Source organism: Dermacentor andersoni, chromosome 6 (genome assembly GCF_023375885.2).
Source record: "Dermacentor andersoni chromosome 6, qqDerAnde1_hic_scaffold, whole genome shotgun sequence".
In the NCBI taxonomy this organism is placed as follows: Eukaryota; Metazoa; Arthropoda; class Arachnida; order Ixodida; family Ixodidae; genus Dermacentor; species Dermacentor andersoni.
Window position 1 is genome coordinate 10,083,780 of NC_092819.1, and position 25,140 is coordinate 10,108,919.

General features: G+C 44.5%; 2 protein-coding genes across 3 annotated transcripts in view; both read right to left on the reverse strand.

Moving 5' to 3' along the window:
• LOC126521664 (aminopeptidase N-like) overlaps window positions 1-7,520 on the reverse strand; it is a 35,990-nt gene extending 28,470 nt beyond the window's left edge. For both annotated transcript variants that reach the window (XM_055066059.2, XM_072288506.1), the window contains exons 1-4: window positions 7,339-7,520; window positions 6,231-6,325; window positions 2,191-2,324; window positions 57-112 (exon numbers count right to left, since the gene is read on the reverse strand). In XM_055066059.2, the coding sequence (XP_054922034.2) occupies window positions 57-112; window positions 2,191-2,324; window positions 6,231-6,325; window positions 7,339-7,517 (464 nt within the window). In that variant the 5' untranslated portion in view covers window positions 7,518-7,520. The remainder of the gene's footprint in view (window positions 1-56; window positions 113-2,190; window positions 2,325-6,230; window positions 6,326-7,338) is intronic.
• Window positions 7,521-11,143: 3,623 nt separating this feature from the next.
• Window positions 11,144-25,140, reverse strand: part of LOC140218916 (glutamyl aminopeptidase-like) — a 28,163-nt gene continuing 14,166 nt past the window's right edge. The window contains exons 4-7 of the mRNA XM_072288609.1: window positions 22,547-22,649; window positions 20,491-20,611; window positions 19,892-20,043; window positions 11,144-11,359 (exon numbers count right to left, since the gene is read on the reverse strand). Of these exons, the coding sequence (XP_072144710.1) occupies window positions 11,144-11,359; window positions 19,892-20,043; window positions 20,491-20,611; window positions 22,547-22,649 (592 nt within the window). The remainder of the gene's footprint in view (window positions 11,360-19,891; window positions 20,044-20,490; window positions 20,612-22,546; window positions 22,650-25,140) is intronic.

Here is a 25,140-nt window from a genome sequence, read left to right on the forward strand (position 1 = left end):
TAAACCTTATTAACACTTGTTAACGAATCTTTACCAGTGTTTCAAACAGCGCTTACTTTGCAAGATCCAAGGCATCATCAATGAGCTGTGCCCGATTCAAGACGTGTATTGCCTATTAAAAAGAAGAAAAAAGAAACATTTTAGGAATGTTTCTTACACGGTAACAGCAGAATGGCGCAAGAACGAAACTACGTGGAACATTAAAATGACATTGCCAGAAATTGTTGCGATAGTTTGTCGCATATAAACACCTGGTTGCAAAATAGAGCATTTCAATTTTTGCAGGTCGCATGTATTTCCGAACCGTAGACCACGGTGCTGGTCGGCTGGAATGGCGTTCTTCCGCCGGCCGCGGTGGCAGCATTCCGGTGGGGACGACAAACAATAGCGTTCGTGCACCGAGCTTTGCGTGAACGCTAACGAACCACGAGTAGTCAAAATTAATCCTTTGCCCCCCACCCCCCTCCCTGCTATATTCGGTATCTCTTACTTCTCTGCGTTGCTTTGAGACAGTAAACTTCATTAAACATTCTAGTGTATGCTTAAACAAGGCCATAGCAGCGAAGGTAATGTACGTCTGGCCTCCATAAACGAGAATGTCTTCATTATAGCTAGTACCATTGAAGTAATTAGGCGCAATTTTCGCACTTTCGCAGTCGCGCACACACCCGCACACGCATCCGCACACACACACACACACACATACAGCGCTCACTAAAACTGTTTCTTCATACGAGGAGACGCATGCGCAGTGACCGACATGAAAGCTAAACATATCATTAATAAGCAACGGACACATTTTTTAAAGCCTTGCACCAAGAAATGAAAATTCTGTGGGAAACAAAGGTATGGATGGTTCGCTCACGCACTAATCCTTATCCTTTTCGATGAAAAAAGCTTCTAATGCTACACGTGCCGTTTGTCTTATGCTTCTTCCGAGGCCCTGCGTGTCAGGAAATTGTGGCTCACACCCACATGATGCAACGGCTGAACTACAACAAAAATATAACAGGTGAGGCAGGAGCCAGATAGTGTTTCAGACAGGTCTGCGGGGCTTATGTCTTTAAGATGTGCCACACTGACTGTCATGCCAAATGTAGTGCACTGATCACCGTTATTGCGAGACCGTCTATATAGTTTCTGGTTGCGCTAAGAAGAACGGGTTTTCCAGTAGCTCAAGAGCATAGACTATAGGCACCCATGCTTTGCGGCTTGTTCTTGAGGCTAAGTTGGCAAAGAAACATCTTCGGACTAATTTATCGCTCGCCACGCGTCTCAGGAAGCCTGCCTGAGGCTTCTCTATAGCGACGTAACAGTGCATGAAAAACGGCGCTGTTTTCTTGCTAGCAGTAAACCATCTAACTATGGTAACACATTGGTTCACCCTTAAGAGTTAAAGGAAGTCGGTAATTCCTTTTTGACGCTGCTCATATTGGACCTCAACGGCCTGGCCGTAACTGTCATCGTCCACTGTACATTAGCACATCAATTATGCGGCACGTTTGTTCAAACATGATTTCCGCTCTGCCTTGACCCTTCATGCAACGTGAGCAGAGAGAGCTCTCGGGGAGAGCGGAAAAGTTGCCCTTAGAACTCCCAGGAAGCAACCGCTAGCTAGATGTGTCAACTGCACTTGCTGTTGCAGTTTGTTGATATAAAATAAAATAAAACAAATTTTACTGCATGGAAGAAACGAAAGCGCTTTTCCGTTCCCTCACCCCTCAGGCTGAAAGTCTGACAATTTCGTCTAACGGCTTCCCAGCTCAGCTGACTCAGCCGCTCATGCGTGTTGTGGGTATTGTTAAGTGTTATTAGCGTTATCCTTGGCCTTGGCGACAATTTCCGCTTTCATTCGAAGCTCGATCGCTCGACCACGGGAAACGTCGGAAGCATCCGGATTTGCGGAGTGTGAAGTAACGGCTGAGGCAGACGAGGTAGGGTCAGACGACGAGATGGCTACGTCGGGCCATCGTGAGAAAGACGTCAGTGACTATGAAGGCTGATATCAAAAGGGGACGAGCGTGACGTCACCGCCGTTTCTGTTCTGCTTGTGACTTATACTTTTACGCCGTCCATCGCCAGGGGAAATTGGCGCTGATTGTAGGCCTGACGTAATAGTGACGCGATTAGACCCGGTCTATTGGAGACATATGGAGCTTCTCTGCCGCGCTTAGACCGTGGGTTCCTCACCTCGGGGCTGTCCCTTAGTTGGGACTGCAAGAGTCTCCAGTTGAAAATGTCGTAGTTGACCCTGTAGTAGCCTACGCGCTGGATATTGACGATCAGCCACTTGTTGCCTCCTCCAACTTTCCTCTTGAGTTTCCCTGCGCGTGCGTAGGTACGAGATATTTGAAACACGTTTTCTCTCACTGCACGTCGTCACCATGATCATCATCAGCCTCTTTTATGTACACTGCAGGACGAAGGCCTCTCCCTGCGATCTCCAATTACCCCTGTCCTGCGCCAAGCGATTCCAACTAGCACCCGCAAAATTCCTTATTTCGTCGCACCACTTAGTCTTCTGCCGTCCTCTACTGCGCTTCCCTTCTCTTGGTACTTATTCTGTCACCATAATGGTCCAACGGTTATCTAGTCTGTGCACAACATGACCTGCCCAGCGCCATTTTTTTCTCTTAATGTCAATTAGAATGTCGTCTATACCCGTTGGTCACTGACCCAAACCGCTCTCTTTCTGTCTCTTAACGTTACGCCTAGCATTCTTCGTTCAATCGCTTTTCGCGCGGTCCTTAACTTGTTCTCAAGCTTTGTCAGTCTCAAAGTCTCTGCCCCATATCTCAGCACCGGTAAAATGCACTGAATGTATGCTTTCCTTTTCAATGATAACGGTAAGCTCCCAGTCATGAGGTCACGATTACTACCGTATGCGATCCAACCCATATTTATTCTTCTGTGAATTTCCTTTTCATGGTCAAAGTTCCCTGTGATTAGTTGACCTAGGTAAACGTACTACTTCACAGACTCTAGAGGCTGACTGGCGATCCGGAACTCTTGTTCCCTTGCCCGGTTATTCATAATTATTTTTGTCTTCTGCATATTAATATCCAACCCCGCTCTTACACTCTTTCTGTTAAGGTCCTCAATCATTTGTTGTAACTAGGCTGCAGTGTTGCTGAATAGAACAATGTCATCGGCAAACCGAAGGTTGCTGAGGTATTCGCCGTCGATACTTAATCCTAAACCTTTCCAGTTTAATAGCTTGAATACTTCTAGCAAGCACGCAGTGACTAGCATCGGAGAGATTGTGTCTCCTTGTCTGACTCCTTTCTTTATAGGTATCTTCTTACTTTTCTTCTGTAGGATTAACGTAGCTGTGAAATTCCTGTAAATATTTTTCAAGATATTTACGTAAGCGGTCTGTACTCCTTGATTACGCAATTCTTCAATGACTGCGGGTATCTCTACTGAATCAAATGCATTTTCGTAATCTACGAAAGCCATATAGAGAGGCTGATTGTACTCTGCGGATTTCTCGATTACCTGATTGATGACATGAATGTGATCCATTGAAGAGTATCCCTTCCTAAAATCTGCCTGTTCCCTCGGTTGATTAAAGTTCAGTGTTGCCATTATTCTATTGGAGATTATCTTGTGAATATTTTATGTGATACTGGGAGTAAGCTAGTGGACCTATAATTTTTAAATTATTTAACGTCTCCCTTATTGTGGATTAGTATAATATGTGCATTCTTCCAGTTTTCTGGGACCCTTGCAGTCGATAGATACTGTGTATAGAGAGCCACCAGTTTTCCAAGCATTATGTCTCCTCCATCTTTCATTAAATCGAATGTTATTTCATCTTCTCTTGCCGTTCTTCCTCATTTCATGTTTTGCAAGGCCCTTCTGACCTCATTGCTAGCTATAGGATGAGTTTCTGTATCCTGTTCATTACTATTTCTGATGGAGGCATCATTACTCCTCTGGGTATTGTACAGGTCATTATAGAATTATTCCGCTTCTTTTACTATATCTTCAAGATTGCGGAAGATATTACTCTGCTTATCTTTCAGTACATACGTCTTGATTTGTCCTATGCCAAGTTTTCGTCTCACTGATTTCAGGCTTCGTCCATATTTTACGGCTTCTTCAGTCTCTCGCGTTATAATTTCGAATATCACTTATTTTTGCTTTGCTGATCAGTTTCGACAGTTCCGCGAATTCTATCTTATTTCTCTAGTTGGACACTTTCATACTTTGTCATTTCTTTATTAGGTCATTTCTTACTTGGAAAAGCTTGCCTACTGTTTGCCTTGTAGCCTTGCCTTTCACTCCAATTGCTGCCTCTGAAGTCAGCCTCGTTACGGTTTCATTCATTACCTCTATGTCGTCATCGTCTCTCTGCTCTAAGGCTGCATATTTGTTTCCAAGTACCAGCCTAAATTTGTCTGCTTTAACGTTACTGCCTCTAAGTCGACCTGTTTCTTCTTGACCAATTTAAATTTTTCTGCCTTCAAATTGAGGGGAATCCTAGCCCTCACTAACTTATGGTCACTGCACTTTACCCTACCTATCACTTCTAGATCCTGCACTATGCTGGGATCGGCAGAAAGTATGAAATCAATTTCATTTCTTGTTTCACCATTAGGGCTTTTCCAGGTCCACTTCCTGATGCTACGCTTCCTGAAAAAGGTGTTCATTATTCTCAGCTTATTCCTTTCTGCGAATTCTACGAGCATCACACCTCTGGCGTTCCTAGAATCGACGCCGTAGCTGCCAATTGCTTGTTCACTAGCCTGCGTTCTGCCCTCTTTTTCATTGAAGTCACCCATTACTACAGTATACAGAGTTTGCACTTTTCTCATCGCTAATTGAACATCTTATAAAACTGATCTACTTCTTCATCATCGTCACTGGATGTTGGAGTGTAGGCTTGTACTTCCTTTAATTTATACCTCATGTTAAGTATGATTACGACTACTGCTACCCTCTTAATAATGCTGTAGCATTCGTCAATGTTGCCCGCTATGTCCTTATCAATTAGGAATCCTACCCCGTATTACTTCTTATCTAGGAGACCTCTATAGCACAGGACATGGCCGTTATTCAACAATGTATAAGCCTCACCAGTTCTTCTAATCTCACTAAGGCCGATAATGTTCCAAACAATGTCTAATTGTTCCTCAAAGAGTCCCGCTAAGCTAGCCTCACTCGACGGAGTTCGTCAAAGGTTGACAGGGTCAGTTTCCATTGGCGGCCTGTCCGGACCCAGAGATTCTTAGAATCCTCTGGTGCGTTACTGGTCTGACCGACGCCTTGGTTAGGTGCTCCGCAGTTGCTGGGGGCTGAGGCTTAGTTCCAGGAATCATTAGGAAGGTAGTGGCCTGTACTACACCAGGGAGGCCAATTCCTGTTCTGGTGAGGGAGTGTCCTTGTTCAAGCTTAGTTGGCCTTCCTAACTTGGTTTTAAGTAGATTAGTATAGTCCCACTCGCTCTAAGCATCTTTTGCCGGTGTCAGGCGTCACTCCAAGCCTGCAGATGTAGTGCACTGTAGGATGTCAAATTAAGACACGTCATCGTCAAATAAAAAAAAAAGGAGGGGGGGATTCCAAGTTCCGACTATCACACCCGTAACTTCCGTCTATCACATCCCATTATCACACCCGTATGCAGTGCACCCGTATCACTGCACACCCGTAAATAAATTAACTATGCTCATGCTTGCATTTGGAGCTTACAATTGACGTTGTCATCGGCTGACATAGGATGCGGTACTTCGTCCTACTGCACTTGTCATAAACTTCACCCCCCTGTGCTGCGTCAGGCTTTCTCACTCGCGCGCGCACGCCTCTCTTTTAGTCTTTAGGGAACATCAAAGCAGGCGTAAACTTCTAACAACACACTTACTTCAATTATAGTTGCGTCACTTTATGAAACGAGGTTCATACTACTGAGCAATGTGCTTTATACGATTACTATTGCAATAATGTGACATTATCTTCCCAATGTGACGGTGGCAGCGATTACAAAAGGTGGTATTTAAGAATTGTTTGAATTTGCAGCGCACCACAAAAACCATCTATACCTGTTTCTAGTGTCTTCGTTCTTTTGTACTCTACCTCGAATACTGCAGTAAACATCTCTTGAACCTCTATACTGTAGATTTACGAAGTCGACTCAGGGTAATGGAAGATGCAGTCAGATCAGGGGTGCTCGCGCCTGGTTATTTGCTCCCACGTTCTCTCTCTCTATGTCATGCAAGTGCTGCACTCACCTTCTCGCTTGTTGAGCCATTCTATCTTGCCATTCCTGTCAAAGTTTTTCTCTGACATGCTCGTGTACGTGATGGGAATGTTCCAGGTTATTTTTCTGTAATTGAGAAACACTAGGTTTGTACTTGTTTAGTATAGCTGCTAATATACGTATGTGTATTGAACATGGGCTTCCACTACCCTTTGGATGCAGGCCCAACAGATTTTTCTAGAAGTTTATGTATGAATGACAAATAAATAAAATGAACATAGAAATCAAATGAAATACGGGAAGGAGTAACCGGTATACGTTCTGACATCCAAAAACTTTAGATATCTGTAAACACAGACTATTGATTAGTAAAAAACGCTTATGTGCCCTTTGTATCTTGGTTATGTTTGCAATCCTTGTGATTTAAAGATTGTCAGGTTATCTTCAAGTCCTTGGTACATTAAGCGTGAATATTTTTTTCGTAACAAATGCAATATGAAAGGCTACTCGACTCGTAAAAAAGTTTATTTCTTTATATTTTTTACGATGTACGTCGTATTTGCACATTTTGTATTCCTTGTAAATGAATAAGGGTTACATTTTCCCGTGTTCACATTTTTCCACCTTGATGAGTTTTTGTTTCTTTGTTTTGGGGTTGAAGTAGCAAGGTGTCAGAGCTTTATAGCCATGCACGAATTTATTTGATTGTTCGTTAGCTATATGTTGCACACTTCTTTTTTTTTTTGCGCATACGTGCATTCTACATGTATTCATTTATATTGTTTGGTGCTGTCTTGCTGTCTTGGTTTCGTTTATTCTGCCTGTTTTGTTTACGATATCTGGAAACTATGTATCAGATGTAAATTTGCCCTAAAATCTTCATTCGGGCGGGTTGCTGGGTGGTGTTGAGCTTTCATCAAACGGCCAGTAATGTGGCTTATTTCTCTTGCACTCTCAAATTATTGGCGTATGAAATAAATTGAGTTGAATTGAACTAAAGAGGAAGTTCAATTAAATTTTAGTCAACAGTGGAAGTTCACTTACACTTTCAGAATATGGTATTAATAAATCACTTTTCACGACGGTGGCGCCTGTTCACGAGGCCTATAATGGGTGTATGCCGGAGACGCAGATCTTACGTGTCATTCTGAGTGTTCCCCGCCGGTGCGTAGGCTTGCTGCTTGACAGACACTGTGCCCGTGGTGTAGTTCCTGGTAGCCGTGAGCAGAGGGTAGCCGGGTGTCTTCAGCCAAGATCTCATAACTCGCTTTACGTTCACCCTGGGCTCACTACCTTGAGCCTGCGGTTTGCGTACCATTTGTTAGTCACCACTTAAGAGGACTGGCAAAGGGAAAATGAGACATCCACCCAATCGTAGCAATCGCTACAAAAGAATTTTCCTTTCCCTTTACTAATTGCTTTTCTCCACCTTGTGTGTTTCTGCAGAACTATTACGTCAGACTCTTGCCTTTGCTTCGAGTTGTTGACAAGTTCGACTTCGCCCTGCCATCTGCTAGCCGCCTCGTAGATGGTAGAGCGGCTGCCCTGGATAGGCGTGGGTCTCGGGTTCCAGACCCGGCCCAGACGAATTTTTCTTCAACTGCGAGGCTTTTCTTTAGAGGAACCCTCAATGGTTTTCTTTGTAGCAATTGCTACAATTAGGTGGATGTCTCATTTCCCTTTATAAAGTACTTATCTACACCTTGTGGGTTTCCGCAGAACTATCACGTCAAACACCTAAGAGGACATACACATCATCAAAATAGAGCAAATACTGAATCAAATTACGGCCCGAAATGCCGTGTCATCATTACAACTGCACGAAGTAAGCGGTTATGAAAAGCTTAATGACGAAGGCGTACATTCAAACATCTAAAAACACTGCTCGTGTCATCCCCAACAGTTTTGTGTTGCATTTTATTTACCGTATTGATAACAATATTTCACCAGTCACATATATAGCCTACCACTGCGTGCAGTGTTAAGATGACCATTATCTCGTGTTCGCCGTCATAATATGCATTCCATGCCGATGCATGGAATGCGTATTATGTCGTGACGATGCCGGTCGGTATACCTGCAACGAAGTGCTGCACTGTGCCGTCATCGGCTTTCGTGCTACGGTGGGACTGGGTCGGTCTTGGTTGTCAACGGCCCGGGTGAAGCTTTTGGTCATTAAGCGCACTCAATCGTTAAGGGACAAGTTCGGCCCAGCTCACTTGACAGAGCTCGACTAATGGCCATACGCAAATCTACTGCATGCAGCAACTCCAAGTTCTGCTCAAAAGGTAGACATCTTCTTGAACACAATTATCTGACCGATTGAAATACTGCTAATAAACTGTAATAAACTGGGTTCTATGGAGAAAGGAAACAAATATCCGCTGTGCATGCTGCGTCATAATTGGGTGCTGCTGCTGAAAACGGGCATCTCATTTGAATTTTCAGTCCTAGCGTGCAGTCGTTGCAAGAAGGATCAGAAATTGTACAAAGAAAGAGTAATCACGTTCTCAACTTACTGCGCTGAGTTCATGAAACAGGTCTTCTTGCTTGACGTTCTTGAACCTGTATTTCTTGAGATAGGACTGAAAGGAGAAAAAAAAAAACTATTACCATGAAACGCACTTTATTGGACTTCAAAGATCCTCTATGTGCAATATCAAACAAATTCAAATAAAATAAAATCGAAAATTATTTTTCGTTATGCTGATGTATAGCTCAATAGATTGAAAAAAAGACTGTTCTTTAGAGTGGCTTGACTAGTTTGTCTCAAAATATGAAAGAGGAAAACAAAATTTCCATTCAAGTGGCTTAACTTCATTGTCGAATACACGTGTTTCAGAGAATAGGCAGCTTGGGAGGTATTTCGTACGTATTCACCTGTTTGGTTAGAATACCAAAGTCAACTGTTATTATTGAATCGCCGCTCTTCTTCATATTGCTCATAAGTACACACTGCTCATCATATACATATAGAAATAACCGGTACGCTGCCCCAACGACGCGTACTGTACGCGGTGTCCTCTACTTTATTTTGTAATTCACATAATAGAGAGTTTTAGTTTAGGGGACGCAAGCGGCTTGTGTACGCAAGAACTGGGGATGACGGTACTGCGCATGCTCAGACCACTACGTCTCGGTGTGCGCATGCGCAGTACCGTCGCCCCTAGTTCTTGCGTACGCAAGCCGCTTGCGTCCGCTAAACTAAAACTCCCTAATATTCACTGTCGTCAAAGTACTGTTCGTCACTACGGCATTTAACTAAGCTGCAGTCACCGCCTTACCTTTGGCCAGAGGGTTTGTTTTCCTTCGGCTAAAAAACAACCGTCCTCGTCACTGTAAGTGAACCTACCGACACATCCTTTATGGCTTAGAGGCTTTCATGCATAATCAGAAGGTTTATTTTACATCTGGCATCTGTTAGCACTTCGCAAGCATAAGTAGCACTTCCGAGCTCATGCTGGCGTTGAACTCATGATTAGGCCACCAAACAACCTTTTGTTTTCTGTGGCCACTATGCTTATTCTTAAAAAAAATGGTTAGCCACTTATCGAACGAGATCAGAACAAGAATACCCATTCCTGTGCGCTAACAATGCTGCATTTCCGTCAACGTTCTGCTTGAGTTGCAACGACATAACTGACCTTGAGACCTTGGATGAATACCTCCGGTGTCAGGAAATGCACCATCATCCGAATAACACTTGATGCCTGGAAATTAACCGAAGATAAATCAGAAGGGACACAAAGGTCAAAACACAAAGAGTATTTACAAAGAGTATTCGTCGTACAGCGACAACCATGAAGACATTGCCCAATCAACTACCCCCAAGGGCAATGAGAGTGACTGGAAACCCTCAGAACTCACCTTGCTGTAGACAATTCTGTCAAACAGAGCATCCAAGTGATGCGTTGAATTTGATGTCACCGACACTGGATGTGCCGTCACCGTGGATTCGGCTCTCAAGATAGGTTGCATCTCGTTAACGACAAACAGGTCCATCTGTAAAAATAAAGCATGCAAAGCACATTCTTGCGATTTTTGCACAGCACGGATGCCGCAACGTACTTCGCCCGCGGTTTTCAATATTATCAGGAACGAGCATGCAATTAACAACCTTTATGGCAAGCCTGACGGCGCTCTATATTCACACAATAGAATATTATGAAACCATACGGGCGTTGGACTAAGTTACCTCATAAATAAATTGTTGGAACCATCATCAGCCTATTTTCTTTATGTCCACTACAAGACGAAGGTCTCTACCAGCGATCTCCAATAACCGTATCTTGTGCCAACTGATTGCAACTTGCACCCGAAAATTTCCTAGTTTCTTTACCCCGCTTATTTTTTGACGTCCTCAGCTCCACTTCCCTTCCAATGGCATCCATTCTGTAACTCTAATGGTCCACTAGTTATTTGCCTTACGCGTTACATGGATTGCCCAGCTCCATTCTTTTTTTCTCTTAATGTCGACTAGAATATCTGCTATCCCCGTTTGCTCCCTGATCTACCATTGTTAGAATAAATAACCTCCAAAATTTCCGTACTTCCTGCATATTTGATTGAATTTAATTTCTGGTATATCAAAATCTGGCGCCGATTTCTTACAAGTAATGGGAGCTTTAAATTTTGGAAATGGACGCAAACACCAAATTGCAAGAATTTTATATTTTTGCGTTACGCCATGATGGTGTGTATTATTTCGCACTTCTTCCACATTAGACTTGCGTAAATAACGTTTCAAAATCTATTCTTATTTGGTAGCGCAGATGCTTTACATTAATTTGGCAAATTTTGTTGCTTCGTGCCATTAGTAATACTGAGCATGGTCAACTTTCTTATAGTTGATAACTAAGTCGATAACAAGCGCTTTCGTCCTTTCGACAGCGTATACAGGCATGGTTAGGCTTCTCTTTCACGATTCTAATGCTGTGGCTCGATTTAACTAATGCCATCCGAAATTTTAGAGGCAACGTAGACTGGTGCCGCGCCAACGCCGCCGGAGGCCAAACTCCGTGGCTGCGCGCAGCAGCGCGCACCCACCATTCGCCATTGCTGCTGGATGTAGTCGGCTCCGGTGTACTGCATGTAGGTGGCAAAGCCCTCGTTTAGCCACAGGTCGCTCCACCAGTTCATTGTGACCAAGTTGCCAAACCACTGCGGGCAAATAGAAGCCGTATGTGGCAAACGGGTGACACTTTCAACTGATAAGCCCTTTCGGCGGTTTCCTGCTCGCACAACCGTCATCGGTCCAATTACGACAAGGTACCCCCCTAAATGAAGAAAAAAAAATATTGTGCAGGCCCTGGTGCTGCTGTGAGCCGAACAGGTGACGGCGGTTGTAGCGCTAGAAGTGAACGGACGTCCTGCCGCATTCTTGTGGCTAAGGTTCGAGAAATTGATTCATATATTATAATAAACCCACAAGTGATAACTTTTTTATTGTAAGTCTCACAAAAATACTAGGCAATTTCCCCCAGCTTGGCTCTATTTGTGTTGCTTCCTTGCAGTACATACATTACCAACAAAGACATGTCTTAATGACATGTCTCTTTTTTCAATCTTATTTCATTATAACGCGTTGCGTCGAGTGGCAGCTTTCAGAGGTAAGGGCGACGCGGCGGCCAACGACGAGCCAATGACGACGAGCGAGATGAATGTAGAGTGAAATACGGACCCTTGTCTCAGTTTCCGGCAGCCAGTTTACTGTGAGGAACGGGCCTAAGAACCTCTCTCCTAACGGAAATCCGAGCCGATACTATGACGGGTCATCGTAGTTCTGGCACGTAAGCCCCAGAATTAATTTAGTTTAACTAACTGCGTGAGCTCTAGACAGCACGACATTGTTTCTATCACGGCATACACCGACATGATAGTCTTTCGAGAGATTTACTTGGACGTGCATGGTGGACAGCCGTGCATGTTATGCAAATGTGTTCGCATGAAACAGCACAAGCAGGCGCATGCAGAGAGTGCATAAAGTAGGCCGCACCAGCGCACGGCCGTGCTCGGCATGGACTTTGTCGAGGGCGCCCTTCTGTTTGTCGTCCAGCACCAGACGGCGCACGTCTCCGCACGAGGCGCACCAGCACGCACACGAGGACGGCGAGTGCAAGGCGCTTGAGTAAATGTTAGCCGGTGAGAGGTAGGTCACGCACTACATGTAAATTGTCACAGGCTTTTCTCCTTTTATCGCGCATTTCGTTTGAGACGTTCGATGGCGCCTGAAACGGCATGAACCCCTACACGAGGGAGTGACATGCACTGAGCAAGTGCTTGTCGAGATATATACATGCGAAGGTCGATGTTGTGTCTTGGCAGTTTATGTATAGGGGAGAGGACTTGGGGAGGTGAATAACACTTGCGTTTTGGTGGCTCCACGGTTCTCGTTGACTAATGTGTGTACGTAATTGCGCGCGTCACGTCGCAGCCATCTGGCTGACTGAACATGTGACCTAATGCGCGCGTCGTTGGGCACGTGACGGCGCAGCCAATGGCTAGGAGGTAGGGCCACGTCACGAGTATATAAAATAACATTTCCCAGATGCCCTTAGCTATCACTCAAAAGACGCGAAGGCGAAAGCCTTGCAAATCCTAGTGTAATTCACCTTAATCCTCATTATTCCACCATAATCCACCATAATCCATGCTAACCTACCTTAATATTCCCTCATTCACCGTAATCCACTGCAATCTACTTTAATCCACCTTAATAATCCTTAGCACCCTTAATACACCTTAATCGACCTTTAACCACCCCAATCCACCATAATCCAATCACTAAACAATCATTAATTAATTTGCTAATCATTAAGCATACCTTATACAGGCCTGGACTTGCTTTGGTTCGCTTCTGGCCTTCCTTCGGTCAGGTGATATTTTCTGTAACTCACAACGCGACCTTGAAATATAGAGATCAAAGGCTTTCGCCTTAAGAAACCTTGATGTCCAACTGAATGCCGCTGTGTGGTCTTTCGAGTAATGAACTCACGGGCAAGCGAGCGCGTTGATACGCTTGGTGCGTTTTCATTTGTCCCTACTGAGGCGCAGAGTAAACGTAGGCGAGAGCTTGCGCGGACAAGGAACGTACAAAAAAGAAAAATTCAACAAAGTGACTATAATGCTTTCGCATTCCGCACGTAAGCAGCCTTAATTGTCTCAGCCGCACTTTTTTTCTATCTCGGCCATTAATGAACCAATTTGAAAAATTCTTGCCGCAATGTGCTCCCTAGAGGGAACGTAACAACTTCCGACGTGTAACCGAAATTTGCTATGTGGCCCGGTGAGAAGACGTTTAAGGTATATGCGTTTGAGCAAGGCAATGCACTGCGCCCTAAAATGAACGCTGCATGCACACTTCCAAGAATTTTGGAGATTGCCCATTCAGCTATCTGTTAAACTTCAACGCAGTGTACCAGAGTAACTCAGTGGGCCGCATTAAAAAAAAAAAGATATTTCAGACGGTCGCCCGAATGTGAAGAACTTTCAGTATGCAACGTTGAGATGGTACGCCCCTTTATTAACATGCGTCTTTACGGCACTTAGTCGTAATGTATTTGCTGCGTTATAGTAAAATTTTTATCAAGCTGAAAACACTACTACAACGTATCAATACTTGTTGATGTGCCTGGGCTAGTTCGTTCATCTTATTACGCGATGTTAAGACGCAAATGAGGGCGGAAAAAAACTTCAGGACAGGAATGAACGTGACTTGCAACCAAGGTTATTGGAAGCAGATGGCATCACATTTATAGAAGATGGTGGCAAGGTGCGCACGTACATTTGCGCACCGTAATCAAAAACAATTTACATATTTATCCAATCATGCGGTCCACAAACTGGTGTTCTGTGCTCAGTAAAGTCATAGACGTACTTACGGCCCAGACGTCACGTCTCATATTGATAAAGTAAAGCTCCATTAATTCCCGTGCAAAGGAATCTGATTCCACGAAGTATGCGAGTATTGGAATGTTCTGGCCCACACGTGTAGAAATCGCAGTGTATAGGTAAATGTGCACTAATCTTATTCTTGACCGACAGCTCGCGTTCTCTTGCCGTATCGTTAACGCAACGGCCTGTCTGACCGATACATACCCTGCCGCGAGGAAATGGAATTTCGTACACTACGCCGACCGTGCAAGTCACATACGACCTCGCATGCTTTATCTACATGTGGTCAGTGTCTGCGGCCCTGAGATGTGTGGGCACAAGCCAGCGGGCTTCTGTGGAGCCGAAAACACAATAGGTACTTTGTACCTCTTGGGCCCCTTTCTTTAAAGGGTGTGCATGGTAGCGCGATCCTGTGTGCCTCTTTTTGTCCCGTCGTTTAATCGCGCTACCGTATACACCCCTCGGAGATGCATTACCAACAGCCCACATTGCAACCCTCGTGAACCTTTCTTTAAGGGCCACTTTATGAATGTGCGGAACAACCTGCGGCATTTTCTCCACTAGTGGCGTGGCCTCCCGCTTACCCTTCAATTTTTGAAGGATGGTTCCCGCTACTGCGACCGCGACAGAACAAGGGTATCCGACCTGATAGTTAAAACGTTCCTGCATTATAAGAGAACAAGACCTCACCAACGCTACCTCAAGATACATGGAAGCCATTGCCCTCACAAGCTTAGTATGCGCCGAGTCGAACGTTAAAAGCTTTTTGCGTGAGCGCGGGCAGCACGCCCAGCAGATATGTTGCCCAGAAAAGATCAGATCTACACCTAAAAACTTCAACTTGTCATATAAAGGAAGCTCATGCGTTAAGAGAGCCCTTTGCCGTGTTCTTCAAATCGCGCTAAAAATCATCCACCGTTTGGTGGTTGTTGCAGAAAGGTTAGATTTTAAGATCACTAAGAAATCGTCCACATATCTAATGAAGTCACAGTTTCGCCCGAAAGACGAGGCATCGATTGCAATATCAAATGAGGAGACAGCTATACGAAATAGGAATAGTAGTTTTATCGGCCGTATAAAGTGGTAAACATTCATTTATTAACTAAATTAACAAGCATGGTGTCACGCGTGCTCAAGCAAACATGAACACATCTCACTCGCTGACCGCGGACACTTGCTGTCAAAACGCGAGCGTGAGGAAGCGCGGCAGCAGTAGCGAGCGAATTTACCTTCGTGCTCCGTCTCGCATCAACGCGAACTAAGCCGCGAAAATACGGCGCACGGGTGGACTCTGTCTCCGTCGCAGATGACTTTCAAGCTAGAGGGGCCGAGCGGGCGGGCGCGGCCACCAGGGCCGCCCGGAGTAGAATGCCCCTCCCTCCCCTCCCCCCTGGAACCTTGGGCGCGACGGAAGATGGCGCGTTTCCTCCCCGCTTGCCTCGCTTGCGTGCGCGAGATATTGTCCGCGATTGCCGGCTCACCTTCGCACGCTTTCACTCGTACCTACAGCATACGGCGCGCGGCGACGATTTTATCCCCCCTGGGCTTTATACAGAACCTCACGGTGACGCCGACGGCGACGTTGACGGCGGAAATGCGCCTGGTGTGTCCATATAATTGCTATCGCAATGTGGCGCTCCGTGCTGCGTAAATGCACAGACGTATCGCTGACCCAGAGGTCACGTTTCATATTGATAAAGTAAGCCTCCATTAATTCTCATGGCAAGGAAGCTTTGCTTCTACCAAGTGTTACCCTACTGCTATGAGTGAGAAGGATAGTTACGAATAAGTGCAGTAAATAGGCATGTTATTAGAAGGGCGCACTCTCTCGACATTGCTAACTGAAAGTTGTTTAAATTTGGGCGACCTTTTGAAATATCATTTCAGTTTGGTTGATCTGGCTCAGGACCTTTTATTTTATTTTGCTTTGATCAAGTGTCTTGATTTGTTTATCGCTTGTTTATGCTCTGGTGCTGTCTAGACGCTGCCTTATATATGGGTCTGCGGACTCGTCAAGCCGCCAAGTGGTAGCTTTTTTCCGTAGCCCCTCCATCTGTAGCACCTCATGGAAAATAAAGATTTGATTGATTTGATTTGAAGATGCTGCCCATTGAGTTACGCTGGTGCATTGCGGTGAAGTTCAACAGATGGCCACAGAGGCGGTGTTCAAGATCATCATTATCGTCATCATCATCATTTATTTGACTCTTGAGGGATAAAATACAAAAGAAAATTGATAAATTTAGAAGTGTGAGGCCGTACGTACAAGCGAAATGTTGAAAATATAACGATTGGGTCACGAGCATAATAAAGAAAGAAGTATACTGCATGGTACATGAATATTTCATATTAGCACTTGTATTAAATTGTACATAAGGGGGAAGCAAATAGTTAACTAAAGTGAAAAGTAAAAGGCGATAAGGGCAAAAGGTTTAAAAACTTCACGATAGATTCACAGAGCAAAATAAAAAAAAACAATTTACAGCATGATATACGAATATGCGAACATGACATTAACACTTGTAGTAAGAAGTAACTGGTTCCTTAATTTTTTTCGGATTTCCTGCAGTTACAATGTTATTTGGGAGTTTATTCCAGTCGTCAATGGCAGCAGGCAACAGTGATTAGTTAAAGGCTACTGTTTTGCTGAATACACACTGGACACATGGCGAGTTAAACAGGAGCCGCGAAATACGTGCTGATGGAAAATGAATGGTATTACGCATGCTTGGGAAGTCATAATATAAGTTATGAAAAGCTCCAGGGGGAAGCTCCAGGGATAATTTAATGGCGCTGACACTTTGGTTACGGTACTGCTGCAAGGTGATGAAGCGTGCGCTGCGATTTTTAACAGCTTCGATAGAGGTCATTAAGTATCCTTGACGTGGCTTCCAGATTGCCGAGGCGTACTCTAATTTTGTGTGAATGAACGTAATGTTCACCAATTTTCGAACAGATTCAGGACAAAGTTTGATGAAACGGAGTGCTTTGGAAGCATCAGACGCCAGCTCAAGTGTGTGCTCTGACCACACTAGAGTGCTTGACATGGTGACTCCATAATAGCGATACGACTCGGAATATGCGGAAGGGATTACAGAACGTTTGCATGGCACTGGTCTACATTTACACTTTGCGCCTGTCCTGTCTTCTCACATGATATTGTCTAGAAAGCGCAATCAATGTTTCCTATTTACACTTTGTTGCGTTTAACTGCCTCATCCACTGAGCACACCAGTGAGTCGTCTGTAACGCAGCTTGGTCGTGACGAACATGCGTGGCAGTAAAGAGCGCAGTGATCTGCGAAAAGAAGAGGCGTTTCGAGTATGACCATGAAAGTGACATTACGTTAACATTGAGAAAAGGCATACAAAAGCACATTTCTAGCATCATTTAGACCAGAACAAGTGCGTTGAAATGCGGGAGGAGTGGCGTAATGTGCGATGCCATATTCGGCTACAAAACGAGGCGCTCTCTTTACTGGTCCTCTAAGTTCGCTGATCTCTGACGCTGAAGCTTGCACCCGAAGCGCAAAATGCTAAAGTCGGCTATGCGTGTGGCATTGGGACTTGCTAGTGGGGGGAGGAACATTGCAGGGAGTTTGGGTCTGTATTGTTTAGCAGCTTTGCTGCTGACACTCTTTTGATGTATGTTTACTAAGAGTGTTGCGGATCTGCGAGGACATTTTACTACAGAAGCGATTTCCGAAATAGTATTTTTGCGGCGAGTTGTTTAGTCGCGAAGGTGGCTACCCTATTGCAATGTTTTATGCGATGTTATTGCTGGAGCAATACTGGCCGCACGTTCTGACTGCGGTATGTTTCTCTCGAGGACGCTTGGCTACGCTGTCGTTGGGAGCACAGCTTTTTAGCCGTTCCGAGAATACCGACGCATTTTGCACCCGCGTTTGACCATTACTTCTTTTCAGTTAGGCGTAAACAAAATTCGTCTGTTATTGCTCGGTGGGATTCCGCATGGCGATTTCCACCAAAGCTGGCCTTTTAATGCACACCATGGCTCTTATCTATGAGAATTGGACTTGGGGCTATGTGAGTTTTAATCTTTTATCCAAACTCTAACACTATGGCTATTCCAGTTGATAATCGTCACCGAATAATGTTTCGCTGCACTCAGGTTTGAACATAGCCTTCGGCACTGCTGTAAAGGAACACGTTGTCGTTTCCTTTCGGCTATTCTGCTGTAAAGCTATACGGATCTTGTGGCACGTGCAAACCATGCACACGCTCAATCATCGTTCTCAATAAGTGCACTTGACAGTCTTTACGCGGAGATTGACGACATGTGGCTGCGCCTAACGTCAAACACTGCTTCTTGGAACCTTCGGCGGCTGTTATTCAGCGCCACATTTGAGCGTTCGCACATCACGAGGATTCGTCCCCTAATGTGGCATGGGCCTCGAATTCGCACCGACTGTCAACCCTCTGCTTTCGATCTTGTGTATACAGCCTCCAGTGCCTCCTTTAGCTGCGCTCGTTGAGTACGTTCAGCTGTCACGTCGTCTGTAGACGCTCCATTTTCCAGCTCATTCTACTGAGCGTGCCTTGCTAGCGTTTTGAGCGCTGCCTGTTTTAAAAGTCTAGCTTTGCCGGTGTCTGTGAACAAAGTTTTTACCGCTAATATTCATGCACATAAGCAGCCGTCGTCACTGTTGGCCTCGGGAGGTCCTTGTGAAAGCGTAGTCTTTGTTTTCAGTTATTCGAAATAAAGGAGCCGTATTTTGGTAGTATTCCTTTTATACTGAATTATTTTCTGATCATCCGTCGCGCATAGTGGCTGTTCCTGCAGATAACATCGTCGTGGTGGCGTTCGAACCAATAAGGAAGGGCGAAAATAATGGAAGATGACTTGGATCTTTCCAAAAAATGGCCGCAGTCGGGATTATCGCAAAACATTAGAGCGCTTAGACTGTAGAAATGGGCCGTAAAAGCGAGGCTGAAAGGACACAATGGTGGTTCACATCAAACTGCGCCTTACAGCGCATATATAGTTAGAAGGTGGTTGTGTTTATTGAGCAGCCGTTGTTTGACCAGCTCATGACCAAAAAGTCCGAACATTCGGAAGAGTTATCCTCGCCGTCTTCAACCTGAGCAATGTACAACGAAGGCTAAATCTTATAACGACACATTTCATTTTTCACTCGTATCGCTCATTATCATTTATTCTGCAACCGTCATCGCTGTTATCATCGGGATTTACCACTTGGTGCAACGGACGTTAAATAATAACGAACAAAAAATAAAATGAATATTTAGATAATATGGCCTCTGACAGCGAATAACACTTTTTTCATCTTTTTTCTATAATCTGTGACGTCGAACGCCCGATTCCGGCGACAAAGGCAACACGAGGGAGTCCGAGCCAATGATAAAAGGCGAAATGAACGGAAAACAAGATGATTTATCACAATATACGGTGCCAGATGACCATAAAAGAAACTGACTATCTGCTTATCTATTTTGTTTGACCGTATAAAACACTTTGTTTTTATTGTTTCTTCATTCTATATCAGCCCACTCCAATTGTCACGAACAGCGTAGCGCACGCCCTTGGGAGACATAGCGTCTAAACACACAGGCACACGCACGCACATTCACAACTCGCTCAATGTGCAATGTACGGCATGCATGCGAACCCTGCAGAATGTTCCCCACATGCTTTCCGTCACCCCAAATGATAACCTATTCGAGCTGCGCTAGAGCACTCTGCACATCTGCGCGCCCCAGCAGTCGTGGACGCGCGAAATAACAAACTGATCGATGGTGCGCATGCAACGTTACGTACCTGGTGCGCAATCTCATGTGCTATCAGGCCTGCGATGAGTGGCTTCTTGTACGGTGTCGACCGCTCGTCGTACAGGAGGCACTGCTCGTGGAAGGTGAGCAGGCCCCAGTTCTCCATGGCGTCCGCCAAGAACGACGGCAACGAGATCATGTCTGGCAGACGAACGACAAACAACGTTAGACGGGTTTCCTCTCCTCTCGTTTCGTTCAACGATGTTGCCGTGCCACATAATCTCTGGAAATTTGGTTCTTCAGAGAGGTCAATGACTTTTGTGGAAAAGGAATAGGTGATGGGTATACAGGGATTGGATTATTAAAATAGCCTTATCTATAGCGTTGTCATAGTATGGGGCAGCCACCTCACTACGTTACAATCGCTTCTAAAGCTGATATATTGCCAAAGGGAGCGGTAGTTGTTGAAGGGGCTTCTCTTCGTTAACTAACGGTGGATTGCCAAGAAGTCGTATTTAGAAGCACCGGGATATCTTATAGCATGAGATTACACCGCGTGGTGTAAATTTCATAGTGCGAGATGCGTGCTTTCAATGGAATGAAAGAACGGCAGTCATTTTGCGAAGAATGAATTGAGTGTTCACGAACCCATCTTTGGTAGCGGATACGCGACGCCCAGCAGGTCTTCGTAAAATTTGAGTAGTTTTGGAGCCACGTCTAGAGCGTATTGCAGGTATGGAGACCTGTCCGTCAGGGACCATATGGTGACCTGTTCAATAGCGCGATAAGCATAGTCGGCTTAAAAGGAAACGTAATCAAGCAAGCATGTAGAAACTGGCAGAATATGTGCTGCCAACTACTAGTAAGCACGTAAATGCTTTTGTCATACGCTGAGGTCATTTCAATTTCTAATGCAGCCTGGATAATTGCCGCCATTTTACCAGTGGTGAAGAAATCGAATTCAATATACGACTTGTCTCTACCGCAATCAATTTCGTAAACACTCTACAATTGTTTTGGAACGAAGGCTAAAATACGCGAAACAGGTGCGCAGCACTTGTATATTATGTAGCATTTCTCGGGGAGACACACATAAGCATATTCTATGTGTGCAGAACATTTAGCGCCTCGAGTGTAGATGAGTAACCTTCATAGCAAGAAAACGCTTTGCGGTTTAAACTAATGCTAGCGACACTGTGCTATATGAAACATAAGACGCTAGAGGTGAGGAACGAAATGAAGACATGTAACTGCAAATGACTCTTTCTCTTGGAAGTCTGTCAACGTTATTTGGGTTCGTTGAAACAGAGGCCGGTTCCACATACCTATTTCATAAATGTTTGTGCCAAACTGAGCACTGATGACGCTATCGAATGGCGCCATATATTTCATAGTATTTTTGCAAATTTTTAAAGATAGTGCTTACGTTTCATTTCGAATTCAAATCAGTGAGAAACAACAACGATTTCTTTTTATTTCCAAATTAAGTTTTGCAGTGAGTATTTAAGGATTCACTCTAAAAGTTCTTAAGTGATGACAGGTTTGGCAGAAACTCTAAAGTGTCATTTTTAGTTACTGCTTACATTTACCTCGCTTTTTGTTTGTTTCTTCTTTTGCACACAGTCTCCTCTCGTACCAAGCGTCACCTTCTTGCTGTTAAAAATCTAACCTAGAAATCTTTTTTTTTCTCATTACAAAAGCTCGGATTACTATTGAAGAGATGGAACTTTTGTTTCCTGCCATCGCAATCGTTGGAATGGCTGTCGATTCTCTTACGCAGCTCACAACAGCAAAGCAGCGCATTTCCGTAGCGCCCGCGCCGCGGTGCACGAGGGTTTGGTTCCCGACCGCGGCGGCGCATTTCAACGAGAGTGGTGCGCACAAGAGTGTTAAGGCATAGGCGTATGCGGAAGAGCCCTTGGTGGTAAAAATTAACCCGACACCTTTCACTACAGCGCCCCTCATAACCAACTACGCCCAGTTTCGGGAAGTAAAAATAAACAACTTATTTTAAGAGCTTGTCTTGCGCACAATTTCTGACATATGCCAATTGTTCTCAATAATGATAGCGCAACACCACATTTTGCTTCTTACTAGTCTAAACTATTCTAAACAAACTCTGCTTACAATAGTGTTCTTCAAGAATTGCTAGTTATAAACATTTGCCTTTCAGTTTGTGTGAGCGTGGAATGTTTGTTCTGTAGTAACTATGCCCAACAAATGTCTTTTAAGGTGAATAAATAAATGGTCTCTGCAACCATCAAAGAGCATGTAGGTTAAATTTCATATAAATATGACAGCCTTAACTGAGCATAAGTAAGTGCACGAAAATCAGTACGTATTGCGACAAGAGTGAATGGTATGATAGTAAACAAAGGTAAACACTGCTTCACTCCTAAAGAAGAAAAAAAAACAGACCAGTTTACACGAGTGCGAAAGGCATGTGTTAGGCAGCGTAAAGTTTTCCGTAAGGTTACTAACCGTCACTGGGGACTCCTTCAGACCGTGTGAATGACGGTGGCACAGTGACATTACTTGGACTTGGTCATCGACTGGGCTAAATGCGCACGCACGTCGCCTGTTGTACTACTGCCCTTTCTTATACCGTATACTTCCGCTGTTTTCTCATGACACTCACATCAAAGCAACGTGTGCTTCGTACGAAATAATTCGGTAGGTGGGGCTTCAATCAACCTATACTTACGTTTCCATTGCTCTGGGACGAGAAGTTGAGGACTGCAAAGGCCAGAGTGTACGTGGACATGGGCATGGTCGGCGCGAACGTGTCCGCCACAAAGCCGTGCGATCTGCCGGTTCACAGAATAGAGTGAGCAGGAAATGACACCTTGGTTGGCGCACTGAAAAAGTTGGACAGTGCTAAGGCGTGCACACAAATACCGGCATGCTCCGGTGACGTGTTGCTGCTTTGTGTGCCGTACCAGCTCTGCGTAAACTAGACACCGACCAGCCCAACTTTTCTGACAATCCGGGAGTCATGCGACTTGAAACATACGGATACAAAACAGGTATGTTATCTCATCGGGGGTGTCCCCCTAACGTATTTATTTAATAGACCCGATAACAGGAAGCAGAAAACTGACTCCGTGCTTCAAGTCTATGTTCTACATCTTCATGACTCGAGCTTAAAATCGAGTCATTGAGAGCATCTGCTTGACGGTTCCAAAGTGCGAACATGCGAATGGAAGAATGCGTTTTTTGGAAAAAAAATTTTTGCTTGTGGCGCTGCCTCTCTAGCATAAGCGTCAACTCATTTCCCGCGAAAGTGCCATCCAAGCAGCACGTCCAAGTAATGATCTTGTTCTTGCTGCACGAACTTCACATGGTAGCTCTGTTGCTCTTTCTGAGAGTGATGAATCAGGCGTTCGACCTCGTCTGGGTAAGTGCAGCGTTATAGACAAATTAGTCTTATGTGTTAGGTTCCGCAGCCATAATTAGGTAGCGCTTGAAATTATTTGAAAATATTTAAAGTAATGTCTTCAAACAGACGGAGGAAAGTCTGTTGATCCTACTGTCTGGCTATGTTCAATTGGTAGAGCACTGCACGCGTAATGCGAAGACGTGGGATCGTTCCCCACCTGCGGCAAGTTATTTGTTCATCCATTTACAACTCCATTAATTTATAACTTAGTAAGTACAAGTAAGTTCCCCTGTCGTTTCCTTGGAGTCAGTTGTTTGTTTGTTGTTTGTTGGCTTCTTATGATATGATTAATAAAAATCGGGCCCCTTGGTTAACCTCCTTTCTTCTCGTTCATGAGGCTACTAAGTCTCATGGCAATGCTAAGTGCTACTGTAATGATGAACAGTCTCAGTGTACGAGTGTGACCTGGAATGCGTGCGCCAAGAGTAAAGTAGCACTGGTTGTCTCAGTTTATTCAGCTAAACTTTTATTTCCTTAAGACTGAGCTATTCCCTTTGACGTTCTATGAAGATTTGGTAAGTGTAGAATAATATTTCATTAATTTGAGTGTACAAAAGGAGAATAATTAGACCACCGAAACACCAAAAATTTAGTAGTAAGCACGGAAACGTGTATCTGAGCGGTCCTTATTAAAAAAAAAATATCATTTTAACTCTGTTTTACCGTGCCATATAAGTCGATCAATTTGGTCGATATATTTTATCAACACGCTGCTAAACACTTCCCTTGGAATACTTCTACAAGCAACACCATACACCGTTTGAAAGGACTTCTTAACGGTAACTAGTGAGCAGATTTGACAATTTTTGGCCGAAAGATTTGTCACGTTACACACGTTAACTACACGAGGTTACACGAGCGGGCACGGCGAAACGGCAGCAACCATGCCGCTGACCAAGAAATTTGTTCTCGTTATGCAGGTTTTTCTGCTGACGATCGTCGGTACAACAACTTCACGCCACTTGGGTTGAGAACACTTCCAAATCAACAGAAATCCCGACACATGGCCGCAATCAAGATCATCACTCAAGCGAGTCACGTTGGACACACCTCTCCAAGGTATGCGCATGTCCGTGACCTAATGCGCAAGGGACAGTATAAAACCACGGCCAAAGGATTTCGTCACCAGTGGGCACGGCGAAACGGCTGCGACCATGCCGCTGACCAAGAAATTCGTTCTTGTTATGCAGGTCAGTTGTTCCTTCTCCAAAGTCAGGTGCGGAGACGAGCTTTTCTTACTGGTTTTGCCGTGCCCAGGCGTTTGTTTGAGTATTGCCCATGACTGTTACGTAGTTTTTACTATTTTGCTATATGGTGACGTAGAATACAACCCAGGACCCGCTACAGCTGAAATGCTTCAAAATTTTCTGAGAGGGCAAGCTGATATGCGCGCTGATGTTGCTGGGATGAAAACGAAGTTTAGCGAGTGTGAGCAACTCATTCGTCATCTCTACTCACGTCTACGATCACTAGAACAACTTATGAAAGAATCAAGAGAGAACTCTCCGATAATTTTAGCGCTTCAATCATCGCCTGTGTCAAAATGCGGTAACCTTGCAAAGTAGAAAACTTGTCGACCTCGAAGATCGCAGTCGAAGGTCGAACGTTATTGTTTATGGCATTTTTGAAGAGAGCGAAGAAAGTGACGCATCTTTAAGAAAAAGTGTTGTTAATGACGTATTGGAGGGAAAACTCGGAGCTAAAGGCAAATCTATAGCCCGTATTCACCGTCTTGGCCGCCTAGAGGCCGCCGCCCAGTAATTGCCTATTTCCAAGATTACACTGAAAAACAAACTGTCATTCAAAATGTGAGCAAGCTTAAAGAAACAAATATTTTCATCCAAAACGACTACAGCCAC